The sequence below is a fragment of the Xenopus laevis genome, chromosome 5S, assembly GCF_017654675.1.
Source record: "Xenopus laevis strain J_2021 chromosome 5S, Xenopus_laevis_v10.1, whole genome shotgun sequence".
Classification (NCBI taxonomy): Eukaryota; Metazoa; Chordata; class Amphibia; order Anura; family Pipidae; genus Xenopus; species Xenopus laevis.
The window spans coordinates 79,480,201-79,501,133 of record NC_054380.1 but is presented as its reverse complement, the minus strand read 5'-3'; the positions used below and the strand labels follow the sequence as shown (position 1 = coordinate 79,501,133).

The following is a 20,933-nucleotide window of genomic DNA, read 5'->3' as shown; positions in this document are numbered from 1 at the left end:
TGTTAATAAGCGACTTCTAGCTAGGGAAGTATATTGGATTTATCATTTGAAGACCATATAGGAATTTGGGGGCATGAATCGGGAATGGGAATTATCATGCTATTTTTGAGTTTTATTCTATGATATAATATGATAGTTATATCTTATATTCCTTTTGTTGTGTTTAGTTTTCTATTTCTCTTTCTACCTGATCCCCTCCTTGTCTAGTATATGACTGCTATATAGTCATTATGTCATAGTATATTGAGGGTTAAAATACTATGTATTGGCAACCTGAGGGTTAAATGTTTTTAGGGGCGGGGTTTGTTTGTAATTTAAACCATAGTGTGCATTGAACTGATGTGCTTTTGAGACAGTGGCTGGACAGCCTCGAAATGCGTTAACCCTATGGTTCTTTAATGTTTCTACAATGATGTGGATTTTTAAATGGACTAATACATTTTGGAATTTTTATTATAACACTCCACTTCACTTTGTGGTGCTCCGTGTCTGCATACAGTTCCATAATACATGAGATCCCAACTTGCTCACAGTGTAAAATTATAGACATTTATTTGTATCCACATTGGTAATTCACAAGCAAGCTGTGGCCTGCTATTTTGAGGGCAACAGTTATTAAACTAGAATTATTGGGGAAATGTGCTGCATTGCGTGTGAGTAAAAAATTATTAAAGAAAAAAGACAAAAGTTTGTGCATTTTTGCATATATGCGACCTGCAAAGCAACATTAGTTTGAAGTTATGTGCCATGGAATAGTAGTGGGTGATTAAAATCTGGTTATTGCTAATGGCAAGCTTTTTGCACCTTAGTCTTGGGGTAATGGCAAGCCCTACAGTTGGAGTTCAGTCTCTTTTGGAAGGTAAAAAGAAACGTTTAAAATGTTAACTGTACTTAACAAAAACAGCAATACAGGACAGCTCACCTGCAAGACGAAAAGAAAAAGATGGTAAACAAACTCTTCATAAAATTACAAATTTAAATAAAAAAAAATGTTGTGGATGTTATATGCCTGAATGTTATAACATTTTAAGAATAAACAAATTGCAAGTTTTTTTATACTTTATATTATTTATATGAATTATGGTTATGATTTTCTTTTCTTTTTGCTTTGTTTTTTAGTAGCTAACGTACTTTGACTTGAGCTACCATCAAAATGAGTGAGGTTCAAGCCACGGTTGAATTTTCGGTGGAGCTGCAAAAATTTTATAATGTGGATTTATTTCAAAGAGGGTAAGTCTATTTTTAAGTGATATTGTGATTTTTTTTTTCCCTGTGACAACCTGAACATTTAGAAAATACATATTGATAAAATTGACTCACTGATTGTGATTGTTGGAGCACAACTGCTTGGAAATGACCAGGTGGTCACAAAACATATTTATGGGCACTCATTTACTAACACTGGGCAAGATTCCCCTATGCAATAACCCAGGGCAACCAATCAGTAATTTTATTGTGGTCTCACTGTAGCAGGCTCATCAGTGCTAATTGCTGATTGGTCGCTATGGGTTACTGCACTAAGGTAATTTTGCATATTGTTGATAACTGAGCAACAGCATTCTAAGACATTCGTGTTTTGAGAAACAGAAGTAAAAAAGTACATAGGCATTCACAGTTAAGCACTATAAGTTAGCATTTTAGTAGCTTTTCTATACAGTTCTGCTGTTCCCCAACTGATCTATTACTGGCTCTATTACAAAACCCTGAACAGTATGGCGCTTATTTCAGTGTGTAACTAGGGAACTTAGCTTTTTTTCAATAGTGATGTCATCTTTTACTGGCTCTGTTCTAACCATTATTTATTTGTAACAATTTACATAGAACTTTACAATGATTTAATAAATAAGGGTTACAGAATAAAGATATGTTAATGCTTTTCCAATTAAGTATAATTGTGTAGAGCAGCAGAAAATACTTGGCATCTTTTGTGTTTGACAGTGGATATTGTTAAACAGGTAATAACGGCTTTTGTAAAGAACAAAATAATAAAGCAGCATGGAATCATAATGATGTGTGTGGGAAATGGCAATGCTAGCTCACCAGCTAAACTTCTAAGCTGCTACAAATCCAAAACTGCTAGTTCTGTAACTGTTTTTGAGAAGAATTTTCCTGAGGAAGAACTGTCAGTGACAAAAACTATTAAATATGCTTTTACATTCAGGATTTATCTCCGCAAATAACATAACTGTTGTTTTAATCATCTTTTTAGGTATTAAAAAATAGTATAGGATAGTATTTTTACAAGACAGCTCTTGTCTTCCCTAAAGTTCATGGTGGTTATGGCTCCACAGGAGTTCAGCATGGTAGTAACTAAAGACTATTCTGTATGTTTTTAATAAGAATATATTGGTACGTGTTATTCTATTTTTAAACGTTGGTCCATATTGTATGTGTATTTTTGTCAATAGTAATTAAATATAATATATTGTAGCTGTATTACTTGGCAATACCTTCTAGCTGTATACATAAATACATACATTTTTGTGCATTTTTCTCTGGGATGACTTAGCCGGGCAAAAGTGGATAATTCATCAACCACAATGTTCATCCAGTTAAGCAAAAGCTGAACTGCAGTGGGAGGAACCCTAGTTTAAAAAGAACATAATTGCCTTCACAAATCCTTTAAAAGCACATGATGTGGTCCAAGTTTGCTCTTTGCAATTTTCACCAAGGCTCCATAGCCATAACTGTAGTGCTGGTGCAGTTTGTAGGGCAGAAAGAGTTAATTGTATAAATATAGATAGAATGTCGACAACCCTCTTTTTGTGGTTTTAATTAAAAAAAAAGAAGAAGAAGAAGTAAAGACAAAAAGGAACCTAAATATCTTCAGTGGCTATTTAGGTTCATAGCTCATTACTCATGAGTCTTAATTCTTACTCAGGTTAAAGGAGAATTCAACCCTAAAGTTAAAAAAAACCCTACACTACATAGACCCCCCCAGCACAAGTGTTACTCCGGACAAGTGTAACTACAGTTTTACTTACCCCTCCGTGCAGATTCAGGCATCATAACTGATGGGCGTCGGTGCATGCAAAGTTTTCACGAAACAGAAAATTGCTCCATCTGAGCATGCGCTACTACGCCGCTCTCATTCCAAAGAGAAGAAGATGCAGCTGCGAACTCCGATGCCTGAATCTGCACTAAGGGTTTAGTAAAACGTTACGGGCATTTGTCTGGGGTAACACTTACGCTGGGGTGGGAGGAGGGAGGAGAGTCTATGTAGGGTAGGGGGTTAGGGTTTTTTTCAACTGTAGAGTTGAATTCTCCTTTAAACCTGAACTGTGACTAAGCATAATGATCACAGATAACGGAAATATTGTTACTTGAGTAAACCCAACTCTTCCTCCGTTACCCCGATTAGGTGCTTTCCTACAAAACAAGTTTAATCATTGCCAAAATCTCAAACTGCTAGTGCCTGTATATGTGTAAGATTAATTAAAATTGATTTACCACATTTTCCACCTACAGTATATTTAGTAGTGGTGAGGTTACAAGTGCTTAAAGGAAAACTATACCCCCCAAACAATGTAGGTCTCTATAAAAATATATTGCATAAAACAGCTCATATGTAAAACCCTGCTTCATGTAAATAAACCATTTTCATAATAATATACTTTTCTAGTAGTATGTGCCATTGTGTAATCATAAATAGAAAGCTGCCATTTTAAAAATAAAGGCTGCCCCCTGGGATCATGCGATTCACTGTGCACACAAACAAACTATCCTTCTTAGGTCACATGAGCCAATTAACAGACAGAGTTCTGTCTTTTGCTTCCACACTTCTTCACACTTCATGGAAATGGTGGTTCAAGACAAGAGATGTGAAAGGGCAAGATTTACTTAAATATATTTACCAGTTTGGTAAGATTCTTTAATATGCCACTTTATATGATATAAACTATCTGTTGCTTAAGTATTCATTTTGGGGGTATAGTATTCCTTTAAAGGGGTTGTTCATCTTTGAGTTTACTTTTAGTATGATGTATAGAGTGATATTCTGAGACAATTTGCAGTTGGTTTTAATTTTTTATCATTTCTGGTTTTTGGGTTATTAAGCTTTTTTATTCAGCAGCTCTTCAGTTTGCAATTTTAGCAGTCTGGTTGCTAGGGTCCAAACTACCCTAGCAACCATGCATTGATTTGAACAAGATACTGGAATATAAATAGGAGAGAGAATAAATAAAAAAAATGACTAATAAAAAGTAGCAATAACAATACATTTGTAGCCTTACAAAGCATTTGTTTTTTAGATGGGATCAGTGCTCAATTCTTGAAGGGAAAGGGGCCCAAACATAAACTTTCCTTCAGTAAAAAGGACCAGGTTATCCCTATTAATTACAAAAGAACTCACTTTTCGGATAATACAGAGGTGTAATTACCAATAAGAGTTTGATTCCAAAGAAAAAAAGCAGTAAACCCCCTCACTATCAACTAATTATAGGTTAATTGATTAATAAAGTGCTCAAAACTCAATTCCGTGCCGACCATTAATGGTTTCAATTAATAGATACTGATTCCTGAATCAATTAAGAATTGCCAAAATTACTTCAACTTACTTCTCAATTAATTATTCCGATAAAAAAAAAATACCAATATTACATCAAATTATATCCCAATTAATTGTTCAGATAAAAGGTTTTTTGAATTTGCTAGTGCTGTAATTGATTGTGTCCACTCACTATATAGTGAGAAATAGTGTACAGTAGAAATGTTATGTAAATTAGACTCTAATAGCTACACATTACTTCATTTAAGTCCATGTAACAAAGTTGGGATAAAAATGAATCCATCAAGCCATGTGGAACTTGCTATAGCAACAAGGCTTCTGCAATGCTACCTATTGTTTGTGAAATTATTTTGTGGTCACTTTAGATTGGATTGAATAGATTTATAGGTATGAGACTGAACTAAACATGTTATTTACTTACAGTAGCATTGTGGTACCTTTAATTACTATTCATCAGACAGGAATGCAGTTAGTTAGCATTGTTCGATCACATATACTTTTATAAATGGTTTAGCCATGATCAAGTAAAACTCATTTATTAAGGGGTTCACTGCACTGTTGTACCCCCTAATATGTTTTCTAGAACATTCCTAAAAAAAAAAGTACAGTAGAACCCCCATTTTACGTTTTTCAGGGGACCAGGAAAAGATTATGTAAAATTGGGGGGAAATGTAAAATCATGGAAATGTGTTCTAACAATATAAAAATTTTCTGAAAAATTTTCTGAAAAATATTATTCTAAATTAAAAGTTACCTATAGGTCATGTTGATTGTTTTTCGCTGATTCTTCTGCTTTTGTAAGTAATTGTCACTTGAAGTTCCTAAACCTGACTGTTTTGCCAACCTTACTGTCCCTTCTTAACCTGTCAGTTAGAGTTTCTAATGCAAACAGACTACTGCTGCACAAATATGACAGCCCCCTCATAGAGGAACAGGGTAGTAAGAAAGGTAATGGAAAAGCATCAGGCAAATACTTTTATGTCAAAATTATAAATAGCATTCAGTGTTATGATAGATAATAATAAAGGTTATTTTCTGATGTCATTATCTCTTTAAAGTAATTTTTTCTTTAAGTACTGAAAGGATAGAAAACACAGGAGTCCTTTTTACTTTGAGATACAATATTTACTGTGTTAATAACAAGGGTTAAACATTGCAGCATTAATGTTACATGTGCAAGGCTTCTCTGTCAGTCACATACACAACTTAACCCTTTAAGTGCCAGCAGAATTTCACATTTTGGTTACGCGAAATGCCAGCCGTTTTTAAGCATTTTGTGCTCTCTCACTTTAGGGGCATTTTCTGAGGGGAAACCTATAGTTTACCTAGGAAAACTATACATTGTTTTTTTCGGTAGAAACTGAGCTTTCTAAATCTGCCTGAGTTTTCATGTATTTCCACCTGTGCAAAAAAATTTATAGTGCTAAATACCAAAAAAAAATGAAAAATTACCATTTTTCATCGTATATCAATTTATACCAGAAAAATATTTCATTTTACGGATGAAAATCCAACTGATTTGGAAAGCCTTATGTCTCTCGAACGTGCCAATACCAGATATGTATAGTTTTATGGATATTTAGGACTTCTGTACCTCAAAAACTCCCGGCAGTATATTACCGAATTTTGAAAGCACTAAGGCAGAAAACGGCATGCTTTAGATTCCAAGGCAAAAAATCCTGAAACCGTAGGTTTACCCCAGAAAACCATACATTTTTGAAAAGTACACATTCTGCCGATTACAAAATGGGTAACTATGTCTCTCTACTCCCAACTACTAAACATAAAAGCTTGTCTGAACATAGTGGTTTTTCAAAAAAAAATTCAAAATTCTGAAAAATCATTTCAAAGGCTTTATTTTGCTGCTCCGCATATCCCAAACTATATTAGGTACCAAGAAAAAGCACCTGAAATATGATTGCCAGGGGTCCACTGAACAGTTTGATACCCATTATGCATAGGTTTACCAAAGTATCTGGCATTTAGAGACACCAATATGAAGTTAGCACATCCAAATTGTTCAGGACTTTACTTCAGCTACTGAGAAATCAACACATTGACTGCATTTTTTGTGGGGTAAAAACACAGAAATATATGTTTACCCCCCAAACCCATATATTTTTGGAAAGAACACATTCTACAGAATCTAAAATGGGTACCCATGCCTTTCTGCTCCAAACTACTGAGTCGCAAGGCTTTCACAAAGTTGTCGGTTTTGGTGAAATATCTGAAAATTGCCTCAAAGCTTCAACTTCCCAGCACCATATCACCCATGTGTCATTACGTACTAATAAAAAGCACCCTAAATATGATTGCCAGGGTTCCTCTGAACATTTTGGTGGCCATTGTTCATAAGTTTACCAAAGTATCTGGCATTTAGAGGCCCCAAAATGAAGTTAGCGCATACAAACAGTCCTGTGGGTAACTTCAGCTAATGAAAAATCAACACATTGACTGCATTTTTGTGGGGTAAAAACACAGAAATATATGTTTACCCCCCAAAACCCATATATTTCCCAAGTCACCCATGGCAGACAATTCACCAACATGGGTTAATCCCGCCTATCAGGTCACTGGACAGGAAAGAGTTAACGATCGGTATAAATACCTTGCTCCTCCCAGCAATCCTCGTCTTTTTTCCTGTCCAGGTCACGACAGGCTGCTACAGACTGATACAGGCTGCTACAGATGGCTAAAAGGCTGCTAAGCTTACCATACCAGAGTGGGTCTCTCTCTCTCTCTCTCTCTCCCCTCTGATGCCTCCAAGTGCACCCTATACGGGTTGTGGTGAGAAGAACCCGTTGGGCAGGGTTGTGTGCTGGAGCTGCTGTAAGAATTCCCTCCTAAAGGTAGAGAGGAGGATGAAGCAGTCCAGAGGATCAGCCGTTTCAGATGGATTCGAGGCTGGGTAAAGTGTTTTGTTCCATGGAAGAGCACACGCGCCAATACTGACGCGGACGCGCGTCGAGTACGGACGCGGAAGCGCGTGTAAGACGCGCGCCTGAGTTGACGCGAACGGAGTGACGCGTGCCGGAAGTGACGCACGCGGAAGACGCGCGCTCAAAGAAGACGCGCGCCCGGAAATGGACGCGCGCGCCCGGAAGTGACGCGCGTCCGGACTGACGCGCGGGAAAACGGCGTCAGGAAGTGACGCAATAAGAAGACGCTGGCAGTGTGTGCAAGGCTGGCGTTTTGGCTGGATGTGATTGTACACTTCGCCGGAAGTTGGAGAGCGTTGGTTCACTCGGCTACAGACTGTGAGTGCCTTTCCAGTGGAATCTTGCTTTTGTAATTGAATTTATGCTTATGAAATCCAGAGTTCCACCTTGGGACCTTACGATTGTCTTACGAGCCTTAATGTCTTCACCTTTTGAGCCTTTGCGGAAAGCCTCGGACTGGCATGCGACATTGAAAGTCCTGTTTCTGGTCGCTATTACCTCAGCTTGCAGGGTTGGTGAGATTTCTGCTTTGTCAGCAAAAGAGCCAGACACAGTTGTCTATCCGGACAAAGTGATTATGAGACCATCTTTTGAGTTTCTTCCAAAAGTAATCTCCCAATTTCATGCCGATTTGGAAATTACACTACCTTCTTTCTGCCCGTCTCCAAAGTCTAACAAGGAGCGAGAATGGCATACTTTGGACTTGGTGAGGGCCGTTTCGCATTATCTGACGCGAACGAAGGATTGGCGAAAATCTGACAAGTTATTCCTGATTCCGAGGGGCCCTAGAAAGGGTATGGCACCAGCTAAATCTACGATTGGCCGCTGGATTGTCTCCTGCATTGCTCTAGCTTATCGGTTGACAGGCAATGAGATTCCTAAGGACCTGAGGGCTCACTCTACAAGAGCCATGGCTACTTCCTGGGCGGCGGAAGCCAAGGCCCCGCCAGACCTCATCTGCAAGGCTGCGAGGTGGACATCTTCTTGTACCTTCATTCGTCATTACAGACTGAATGTGATGCTGTCTCAAGATGCAAAGTTTGGAAGAAAGATTTTGCAATCTGTTGTTCATGCTAAATAAAGTTTTTTGGTTGATCGATAATGGTCCCTCCCTTCTTTAAGCTTGGGGAAATCCCATGTTGGTGAATTGTCTGCCATGGGTGACTTGGGAAATATAGAAATTTTTTCATACTCACCGTAATTTCTATTTCCAAGTCACTTCCATGGCAGCATTCACCAACTTCCCTCCCTTCTTCTGGAGCTTGTTACTAGACGAGGATTGCTGGGAGGAGCAAGGTATTTATACCGATCGTTAACTCTTTCCTGTCCAGTGACCTGATAGGCGGGATTAACCCATGTTGGTGAATGCTGCCATGGAAGTGACTTGGAAATAGAAATTACGGTGAGTATGAAAAAATTTCTATATTTTTGGAAAGTACACATTCCACAGAATCTAAAATGGGTACCCATGCCTTTCTGCTCCAAACTACTGAGTCGCAAGGCTTTCCCACAATTGTCGGTTTTGGTGAAATATCTGAAAATTGCCTCAAAGCTTCAACTTCTCAGCACCATATCACCCATGTATCGTTATGCACCAAGAAAAAGCACCCTAAATATGATTGCCAGGGTTCCTCCGAACAGTTTGGTGGCCATTGTTCATAGGTTTACCAAAGTATCTGGCATTTAGAGGCCCCAAAATGAAGTTAGCGCATACAAATAGTCCTGTGGGTAACTTCAGCTAATGAAAGATCAACACATTGACTGCATTTTTGTGGGGTAAAAACACAGAAATATATGTTTACCCCCCAAACCCATACATTTTTGGAAAGTACAAATTCTACTGAATCTAAAATGGGTACCCATGCCTTATTGCTCCAAACTACTGAGTCGCAAGGCTTTCCCAAAGTTGTTGGTTTTGGTGAAATATCTGAAAATTGCCTCAAAGCTTCAACTTCCCAGCACCATATCACCCATGTGTCATTACGTACTAATAAAAAGCACCCTAAATATGATTGCCAGGGTTCCTCTGAACATTTTGGTGGCCATTGTTCATAAGTTTACCAAAGTATCTGGCATTTAGAGGCCCCAAAATGAAGTTAGCGCATACAAACAGTCCTGTGGGTAACTTCAGCTAATGAAAAATCAACACATTGACTGCATTTTTGTGGGGTAAAAACACAGAAATATATGTTTACCCCCCAAAACCCATATATTTTTGGAAAGTACACAATCTACAGAATCTAAAATGGGTACCCATGCCTTTCTGCTCCAAACTACTGAGTCGCAAGGCTTTCCCACAATTGTCAGTTTTGGTGAAATATCTGAAAATTGGCTCAAAGCTTCAACTTCTCAGCACCATATCACCCATGTATTGTTATGCACCAAGAAAAAGCACCCTAAATATGATTGCCAGGGTTCCTCCGAACAGTTTGGTGGCCATTGTTCATAGGTTTACCAAAGTATCTGGCATTTAGAGGCCCCAAAATGAAGTTAGCGCATACAAACAGTCCTATGGGTAACTTCAGCTAATGAAAGATCAACACATTGACTGCATTTTTGTGGGGTCAAAAAACACAGAAATATATGTTTACCCCCCAAACCCATACATTTTTGGAAAGTACACATTCTACAGAATCTAAAATGGGTACCCATGCCTTATTGCTCCAAACTACTGAGTCGCAACGCTTTCCCAAAATTGACGGTTTTTGTGAAATATCTGTAAATTGCCTCAATGCTTCAACTTTCCAGCATCATATCGCCCATATATCATTAGGTATCACAAAAAAGCACCCAAATTGTGATTGCCAGGGGTCCTCCAAACTGTTTGGTGCCCACTGTGCATAGGTTTACCAAAGTATATGGAATTTAGAGGCCCCAAAATGAAGTTAGCACATACAAATTGTCCTGTGGGTAACTTCAGCTAATGAAAAATCAACACATTGACTGCATTTTTGTGGGGTAAAAACACAGAAATATATGTTTACCCCCCAAACCCATACATATTTGGAAAGTACACATTCTACAGAATCTAAAATGGGTACCCATGCCTTTCTGCTCCAAACTACTGAGTCGCAAGGCTTTGCCAAATTTGGCGGTTTTGGTGAAATATCTGAAAATTGCCTCAAAGCTTCAACTTTCCAGCATCGTATTGACCATGTATCATTACCAGCATAAAGCATCCTAAATATAAACATAGGGATCTACTAAATAGTTTGATGCCCAATGTGCATAGATATACCAAACTATGTGGCGCACAGAGACCCCCAAATGACAATATGTATAGACATTTTCACGGCTGACGCGCTGGCTGCTGCAACATAACCACCCGGTGTGTGTATTATGCGACATTAGACCACCTAACAGTACAGAGACCCCAGAAAACCATATATTTTCAGAAAGAACGCATTCTGACGAATCCAATATGGGTAAATAAGTGTTTCTACTGCAAACTGCCAAACTGCAAAGCAATGCTGAACATAACGTTTTTTATCAAATTTCTGAAAATCGTCACAAAGCTTGAATTTTACCCCATTATATGCCCCACATTTCGTAACTTATCAGCATAAAACATCCTAAATATGAGCGCCAGGGGTCTACTGAACACTTTGATGCCCAATATGCATAGATATACCAAACTATGTGGCGCACAGAGACCCCCAAATGACAATAGTGTATATACATTTTCACGGCTGACGCGCTGGCTGCTGCAATATAAGCACCTGGTGTGTGTATTATGCGACATTAGACCCCCCTAACAGTACAGAGACCCCAGAAAACCATATATTTTCAAAAAGTACACATTCTGACGAATCCAATATGGGTAAATAAGTGTTTCTACTGCAAACTGCCAAACTGCAAAGCAATGCTGAACATAACGGTTTTTATCAAATTTCTGAAAATCGTCAGAAAGCTTGAATTTTACCCCATTATATGCCCCACATTTCGTAACTTATCAGCATAAAACATCCTAAATATGAACGCCAGAGGTCTACTGAACACTTTGATGCCCAATATGCATAGATATACCAAACTATGTGGTGCACAGAGACCCCCAAATGACAATAGTGTATATACATTTTCACGGCTGACGCGCTGGCTGCTGCAATATAAGCACCTGGTGTGTGTATTATGCGACATTAGACCCCCCTAAAAGTACAGAGACCCCAGAAAACCATATATTTTCAGAAAGTACACATTCTGACGAATCCAATATGGGTAAATAAGTGTTTCTACTACAAACTGCCAAACTGCAAAGCAATGCTGAACATAACTGTTTTTATCAAATTTCTGAAAATCGTCACAAAGCTTGAATTTTACCCCATTATATGCCCCACATTTCGTAACGTATCAGCATAAAACATCCTAAATATGAACGCCAGGGGTCTACTGAACACTTTGATGCCCAATATGCATAGATATACCAAACTATGTGGCGCACAGAGACCACCAAATGACAATAGTGTATATACATTTTCACAGCTGACGCGCTGGCTGCTGCAATATAAGCACCTGGTGTGTGTATTATGCAACATTAGACCCCCCTAACAGTACAGAGACCCCAGAAAACCATATATTTTTAGAAAGTACACATTCTGACAAATCCAATATGGGTAAATATGTGTTTCTACTGCAAACTGCCAAACTGCAAAGCAATGCTGAACATAACGGTTTTTATCAAATTTCTGAAAATCGTCAGAAAGCTTGAATTTTACCCCATTATATGCCCCACATTTCGTAACGTATCAGCATAAAACATCCTAAATATGAACGCATGGGGTCTACTGAACACTTTGATGCCCAATATGTATAGATATACTAAACTATGTGGCGCACAGAGACCCCCAAATGAATCTATAGCAGACAAAATTTCCATGGGCAAAACGAAGTAACATAGAACTGAGCCAAATGGTATAAAATCAGTAAAATCCAACAAAACCACAAAAATCAATGGCTTTTTTTTTTTTAGCCTAATGTAATGAACGGTCAGAATCAAAGTTTGATTATTTTAGCATAGCTAAATAGGTTTTACAGATAGAAATAAGCGAACAACACCTACGCAAAGCTGAAAATGAAATAAAATGGCTAAACATGCAATAAAATGGCTAAAAATGTACAAATATCACTGAAATTGCAATATAATCACCGAAATAACATACAAAAGGTATTGCGCGGTGCAATTAGCAAATACGCTATTCGCAATGGCAATAAAACAGTTTTTACAGGCAAAAATACAGACGATGCGATAAAAGAAAATAAAAACACACAAAATAGCGTATGTGTGTGTACAACAGGCAAATTGTGTGTTGTATGCGTGTTGTTTGCATGTGCAAGTGTGTGCAAGCATGTGTAAGGGCTGTGAATATATGTGACCCCCCCTGATCTCCCAAAATTGAATGTATGTGTGTGTAAGTGTGAATATAAGTGGGAATGTAAGTGTATTAGTACAATAGGTATGTGTTTGTGTGTTTGTGGGGGGGGGGGCACTAACCTGGGGTGGCAGGCTGTAGGTCGTCCAGGAGGGCTGCATGAAGAGCTGGAATCGTCTTCATTGCTGGATCTGGTGAGTGGGCGGTGCTGTAGGGCTAGGAAGACAGGCAGCAGCAGGGCACTTAGATTTCATTGTGCCTGCTGCTGCCTTGGGGCCCCTGGGCGATCGCGCCTCAGGGGCCACTCGTTCCCCGCTTCTGCTCGTTGCCTAGGGGCTGGGGGACGAGTATGAACGGAGCGAGCGGCTTTTTTAGCTGCTCCTCCGTTCAGAAAAAGCAGGCAGCAGGCAAACAGCAGCAGAGCATGTATATTTTGCGTGCCTGCTGCTGCATTGGGACCCCTGGGCGATCGCGACCCAGGGGCCCATTTTCCCTGCCTAGGCTCGTTGCCTAGGGGAAGGGGAAGCTGCCAGGGACACTAAGAACGGAGCGAGCGGCTTGTAAAGCCGCTCCTCCGTTCTGAAAGTGCAGGCAGCAGCAGGGCACATATGCTGCACGTGCCTGCTGCTGCCTTGGGGCTCCTGGGCGATCGCGACCCAGGGGCCACTTGTTCCCCGCCTAGGCTCGTTGCCTAGGGGCTGGGGAACAAGCAGGAACGGAGCGAGCGGCTTTACAAGCCGCTCCTCCGTTCCCAAATCTGCAAATGCTGCAGAACGTAGAATCTACGATCTGTGGCATTTCAAGTTACTTTGCTACAGAACGTAGATTCTACGTTCTGTGGCATTTAAAGGGTTAAAAGAAATAAGTGATTGGTGCAGGACTGTATAAGAGGCAGCCTATTTGGACTTGAGCAATTACAGGCAGAACCATGGCAAAATATACATCTGGTTAGTATTTTAAACCTCTTTATTTCACTAATAATAACATTCATAGTGGAAAAAAAAGCTGCTTTTCGGTACATCAGGACAAATTTTTGATGTTAAATCCAGGAAAACATTACTTAAAATCAGAGAAATGCACCCATTGAAATGCATTATAAATTGGTGGGACCACAAATAAAAAATGTAAAATGCAGGAAAACTTAAAATCAGGGTACTTAAAGGACCAGTAACATAAACGATTTTTAAAAAAAAATGTGTTTCTACTTAACGAAAAAAAACACCAAGACGCTTTTATTAAGAAATAACTTTCCGATTCTCCGCTTGCGCTCATTTTCAAAAACGGTGACAGGGTGACGATCCATCGTGCGGTGCTCGATTTCTCCTCGCTGCCTTCTATAGGAGATAGCCAGGGAGGAGAAAATTGAGCGCCGCATGATGGATCGTCACCCTGTCCTTTAGTAAAAAGGAGAGCAAGCGGAGAATCTGTATGTTATTTCTTAATAAAGACTTTGTGAATTTAAAGTTAAAAGTGTCTTGTTTTTTTTTTTTTGTTAAAACCTCCTTTAAAATCGAGGTTTCACTGTGCATTTTTTTATCTGTGTATAGCTTTGTGGTGTGAAAATAAACATGTTTCCTTCTGTTATTTTATATCTGAGCTTAGGTAAAACTTTTTTAAAAATGTTGGGATAAGAAAAAGGGATACAGTTTATATCGTAACTTATTTGTGTTTAGAGCTGCCATTAGAAACCAACTTTTTCTTCTAGGGCCCAATCATGTTGGACATGACCGCTTTCCATCATGCAGTAAATTTTACCAAATATTATTCTTTCGGGATCCCTTAAATTTGTACCATTTGTCGCCCCCCCCCCCCCTCCCGGGCTGCTCTATTTGTATTGCAAGTATGGGATCGGATTTACATTTTTCCAATATGATTTCCTTTTTTTCTTTGTTAAAAAAAAGAGTACATTGTACTTGATACCAGCTAAGATAAAAATAAAACTTATTAGCGGAGAAACAATTCTTGTTTTTTTTTTTTTTTAATATTTAACTGTTTCACCGATTTGCAATGCATAATAAATTGGTTTAACCATTTATCTTCTAGAAAGGGCAGTATATAAGTTCAGGTTTATCTGCAGTAAAGGACAATGTTGACAAACAAACTTTTTGGCAACGGAATGTGTTTCATTTTATAATACACATCATCTGTAACATTATTTGAGACAAGAGGATTTCCATTATGGGGGCAATAAAAGACGGTGATGGGTTTCTCCTAAGTATACTGTTAAAATAACCTTTCTGGAGAAAAGTTTTCCATATTCATACCAAAGGTATAGATGGAAATCGTTATGGAAACATAGCTGTAACAACCATGTGACCATTGCTTCAAACTGAGTATCTAGGACAAAAAAAAAACTGTTCGCTTCAGTCTCGCCCAGTGGCGTAACTAGTTGTTACTGGACTTTAGGGCCCCAAAATATTTATAAGTTGGCCTATTTTACCAAGATATATTAAAATTGCTAATTAATTAGGGTCTCACTGGGCCCCCTACACTCCTGGGCCCCCCTGCAACCGCAGGGTCTGCTTCCTCTATAGTTACGCCCCTGGTCTCGCCATAAAAAAAGCTTTCAGCATGGGGCGAGCAAATTGATAATTCCCTGAGAAGAAACACTGACTAAAATCTCTTTATAGGCACGTTATGAGTGTAGTTCATGTGTACAGGTACAATTTGTTTTCATAGTGTTATGATATTATCATTTAGAGTAATGGCTTTTAGAGATCTGCGCAATGATCATTTGATTTTATATATAATCCATTTTGGAGTGGCTGCTGTTGGAACATCCATTTCATATCTTGATCAATAGTTATATTATATATATATATTATTTGTTATTTCTAGTTTTTATCAAATCCGAGCATCTATGAAGATTCCTCCGAGAATTCCACACAGAATTGAAGCAAGCCTTTTACGTATCACAGGTATGTTGTGGCACATAATGTGAAAAAACTACTTATAACCAAGTTAGTCTATTATTAAAAAAAACAAAAAAAAAAACAACAGTTTCAGTAAATTTGATTTGAAGCACTTCAAGGAATGGGTTCCTTTGGTAAGTGACTGTTACTTACCACTCCTGACTGAGCTGGCAACTTATTGTCCTCTGTATACTGGCCACTCTGAAAAATATCTGATCTGATCAGATACTGTTCAGGAAACTTCGGAATCTGACAGATTTGGTCATGGATTGATTCATCCATTCCTTTGGTTCTGTGCTGCGACCTAATTATTAGATCAGGCTGATTTTATCCACCATTTTATCCACCATCAGATTAGATTAGATTTTCTAAACAGGATTTACTAAAATGCATTGTAGTGTATTAAAATCTCATATGTTGGGTCTCAAAACACTGAAAGCCCTAGACATTGGATATTTAATTACTATTTCTATTAATAATGCTATGTTATAATTAATTTTATGTGGCATCCTGTAAAAGAAACGTCACCTGGCATCACAGTTTACATACATTTTCACTAGCTTGTTTCTAGAGGACAGGCCTCTGTCATTTTCCCTCAGCTTCCCAGGCCCCTTTTATGCAATTTTGGGCTTGGTGTCTGTTAAGTACAGAACTTTTCTGAAGACTCTGTGCTATATAATTGCCAAGGCAATTCTAGCCCAGAGGATGACTCAGAAGGTGGTCTTTGTTACCCTGCATGAAACTACCCTGAGTAAATGCAGTTTTTAAAGATGAGGCGTGTCATCCAATGTCAGAGGTAAGTTATTCGTGTCACTGGTGGGGGGGGGGGTAATTAACAAATTGGCAATTGCCAACTTTACTTTAAAATGCAATGTGGTCATTGAACACAGAATTCAAGGCCTAATTATCCTCAAGTTTGATTCATTTTTATCTCTCCAACTCTTTGGTTTGCAAAATAATCCCTTGTTGCTAGTCTCACTGACCTAACAAAATCAAATAGCAGTTTTCCATACTGTAAAGCTGCAAAATAAAGGAGAATAAGGAAGTTAAAAGCCAAGTATAGAAAATGTGATTCTTTAGTAATAGCCCATACACGAAAGGCATCATATAATTGCTCACTTAAGTTTGAACAGTAATAAGAAACACTCAACATTAACAAACAATAACTAGAGTAATGCAAAAGGTAAGTACACCTTGTGGCAATTGACTTATATGAATAAATGTATATCCGTATACAGAAATTTGGTATTCACTTCAATAATATTGATAGATAAATGTGCTCTATCGATAAATTTGTTGTTGAAGGGTGTGATATCACTGTGTCTATATTGAAAGAGCTCTCTGAGGCCTTTAGAAGGAATGTTATAAATGCCTATAAGTCTGGGAAGGGTTTTGTAAGGGATTGCCAAACAAACTGGAAATTAATCAGAAAATCATCTACAAGTGGCAAAGAGCAGAGAAGGAAGTAGGGGGCTGCATAATGGGACAATTCGAAATTGAGCTGGCTGCAATCTTTAGCACAGGCAGACAAAAGTATATTGAATCAGTTTTGACTGAATGATAGACTTCAAATTGACATGGGCACAAAACAAATAATAGAGGAGGGAGGATTCAGTTGTAAAACCCAGCACAGGAGGAGAGAGAAAATGTGCCTTCAGAGGATAAGGACATATTTTAAGCAGTATTTTAATAATGGTGCAGAATTTGTAATTGGAAATACTCGGAAAGAGTTTAAAATGTAATTTTATTAGTAAAAAAAAAATCACGATAATCCCCCCTTGAAAATAAGCTTAACATGGAAGGTACTTGCATTTTCATGTGTAAAAATGTATTCATGTAAGATGTTTCCTTAGTAAAAGATATAAATGGCACCTAGAAACAAGGACATTGTGTGTGTTCCATTCTACAGATAGCAGTACTATGCATGATATTCCATGCATGGAAAATACCAGTGGCCTGCCGTCCTTTAGTTTTTAATACTACAGTTCAAAAAAAAAAAATACTACAGCAACAGCTTGTTGCAGGTTGAAATTCCATGGACTAAATAAAAGGCAATGTTTTTATTTTTGCTTCTTGTGACATGAATGCATGCATATTTTTGTAAGCATTCAGAATAGCACTACAGATAACTGCTAAATAGGTTTTCTTGGAGCCTATGTATAACTATAATATTTATTAGTTTGCCCATTAATTTATACCCCAAGAGATGGTTTGTTTTTAGACTGGACATACTAAGAGCAGACAAGCTTAGCTTTATTCTACTCCATCAGTACTGGTATGTGATCTGTTATCTGGGATGCTCAGCAGACTTGGGGTTTTCTGGATAACGGTCCTCTCTGTAATTTGGATCGCCATATCATGTCTATTTAAAAAAAAACAACAGTAGTATTCTGCCTCCAATAAGGATTAATTAATCTTTAGTTGGGATCAAGTACAAGGTACTGTTTTATTATTACAGAGAAAAATAAAATCAATTCTAAAGATTTTAATAATTTGATTATAATGGAGCTTTCTAGATAACGGGTTTCCACTTTATGGATCTCATACTTGTATTAGCGCCTTTTTAACTAAGGATTTGGAGATCTATCTAGGGATAAACATGCTTGTTCAAAAAAAATATTGGCAAATATTTATCACACACGATAACGAACTCCCTAAAGAAATGCTGTAATAATTTTTATTTCTCACCTACCAGAAAATTTTAAAATCATAACCTCAAGATTTAATGTAAAGTTAGTTTCAATGTAATTTTTCAATTAGTCTTTGAGTGATTACTTTTTTCTCATGGAATTGTAAAGTATGTTTACACAATTTTGTTATTTAAGATGAGCTACCAGTGGTATAGGGAGTTGTAGTTTGACAGCTTAAGTGCCCCAGTTTGTAAACGCCAAGTGTGTGTTAAAACTTATAACACAATATCCATGCATCCATTGCATGTCACAGAAAACAAATACATTGAAGCGGTCTGAGTTATTTTTAAAAGGCAGACAGTTATTCATTAGAGGTGGTGAACTATTCAGATCTTGTTCTGTATACAATGCCCTGGGCATCTAACAAAAAAAAAAAAAAACTCAAGCAACAAAATGCTTGCGACTATAATAGCACCATCATTTGTTATATTCTGACAGGATTCTTCTTTTTTTTTTTGCACAAGCAGATTCGAGGAGATTAGTCTTTTTTTTCTTCGGGGCGACAATCTCCCCGAACTGCCTTCCCCCTGCCCTCCGCTGGCCAAAATGAAACACGCAGCGATTCGTTTTCTGAAGTTGCCTTATAAGGAAACTTCGGGTGACTTCGGAAAATGAAGGGCCTGTAACTATCAATAAAATTCCAGCACCACTCTGTGTGTAGAGCTTTCAGTGAGTTATTAAAGGGGTTTTATTATACTTCATGAACAAAACCCACAAAAACTACATTCTACCCTGTAGTTGCTCCAGACACACTCCATATTGAATTCCTTGGAGTACTCATTCCTGAATTAGTACTTAATCCACAGTTTGCATATTCTGCTTTAATGGTCTTAATTGTCGTGGGTTCCAGTGATGCCCTTACATCCGTGTGGCAGGCCTTTCTGTGGAATTGTAACCACAGTTCTAGGAGTCATTTTATTTGTGGTCTTAAGATCATCTCTTTTTCTTCATAAAAAGAGTAATGGAAACATTAACTTTAGTTTGTTTCCATGAGCCTTTGAATTTGTACTTGTTGTACTTTTCATTTCTTTCCAGAGCGATCAGCCACACAGCATGAAGTAACAGATCCCATTTATCTTTGTGTCTTTATGCACTGTGATGGTTAAACTACTGAGCACAAAAACAAATAGGCTATGTTCAGCATTTCTCTCCATCTCTATGGGTATAGAGGCATATGGCTAAATGAGATCAGGCAAATGAAAAAAGCTGTTGAGGCCTCTTTAGCACAATGGACAGTTTAAGGACAGCTACCTGTGGAGGCCTATTTTTTCAACATGCACCTTGCCATCTTGGAAATGGTGAAACTGTCTGAGTGCCTGTTACCATAGAAATCAATTTAGTATGCAGCACATATCTGATCTCATAGTATCAAGCCTCCTAGCATGTGAATTTATAGGCGTGTATTTAAACAATGTTCTAATTGTGTATATATGTCAAGCTTCCTCATTACACTGTTTTAACAAAATAGCATTTCCTTTTTTAACATTTAGTAGCAGAGACAGTTGTGTTGTCCCCAGTTTGAACACATATTGGTCCTAAAATAAAAGTCTAAGAAACTGCATGTCCCTCATTTGGAGAAATGGTTCAGATTAAGCTGCTACAGTTTTAAAAGAATCTCCATTCCAAGCAAAGATCAAAGATTGTTGACTAGTCCTGCAGTCTGTATTGGTTTAAACATCTCGCATGCCAAACCACAAAAGTGCATAGGTGGAGGGTCTGGATAGCCATGCATGAGGCTACCAACTGATGGGACTGTGAGCTGAATTCAAAATACATAGGCAGATTAAAATATAGCAGTGTTTATATCCTTCCTTGTCAAAGGCCAAGCAACAGTACTACTGTACCCTTAATAACCTTATCCACAATGCATATTTTCTATATTCAGTAACATTCTGCACCCATCATCAACAGAATCCCTCAATCTTATAAGTAGAGATTAATAGCCATCACGTTCTTAGCACTACTAACACAAACCAGATCATTCTTCCTAATACCACTTTGTCCTGCCTTAATTCTTTTGATCATGTAACTTTAACGTCTTCAGTGTTTCCCGTATTCTCTTGTTGTGCCCACTCACAACTTGTTCTCTAGACCTTATGCACCTTCTCTGCTTTAACAATGTGCTGGCGAATTTACTCAAGGTCTTACAGCTTCAACTCTTCACTGGCTTCTGTATTTTTGCCCTTTCCATTCTAACAGGCCTATGTCAAGTCCAGGCCAAGCTGGACCTGTCCTGTCTAGCTAATTACCATCCCTTCTTCCTTCTACTGCTTCCTTCTAAAACCCTACAATACTTTAGTCTGCTTGCTGTCTGCCTCAAGCTTCAATTTGTTTCTTCATTTGACCTTTAATTTTAGCAGTTTACAATATTGCCATCTAACCATGGAATTAGCCTTAGCAACAGCATGAACAACCTCATAAGTGAGGTCTTAGCTTGTAAATTGAAATACTGTACTATAAAACTGTCAGCATAGGCATTCCTCTAGATAGACTAAGCACAATTTCTTAAAAAACAAAAT

General features: G+C 38.1%; 1 protein-coding gene across 9 annotated transcripts in view; it reads left to right on the top strand.

Moving 5' to 3' along the window:
- fam135a.S (family with sequence similarity 135 member A S homeolog) overlaps window positions 1–20,933 on the top strand; it is a 69,984-nt gene that overhangs the window by 11,201 nt on the left and 37,850 nt on the right. For all 9 annotated transcript variants that reach the window (XM_018265510.2, XM_018265507.2, XM_041564693.1 and 6 more), the window contains 2 exons: window positions 1,120–1,230; window positions 15,651–15,730. In XM_018265510.2, the coding sequence (XP_018120999.1) occupies window positions 1,154–1,230; window positions 15,651–15,730 (157 nt within the window). In that variant the 5' untranslated portion in view covers window positions 1,120–1,153. The remainder of the gene's footprint in view (window positions 1–1,119; window positions 1,231–15,650; window positions 15,731–20,933) is intronic.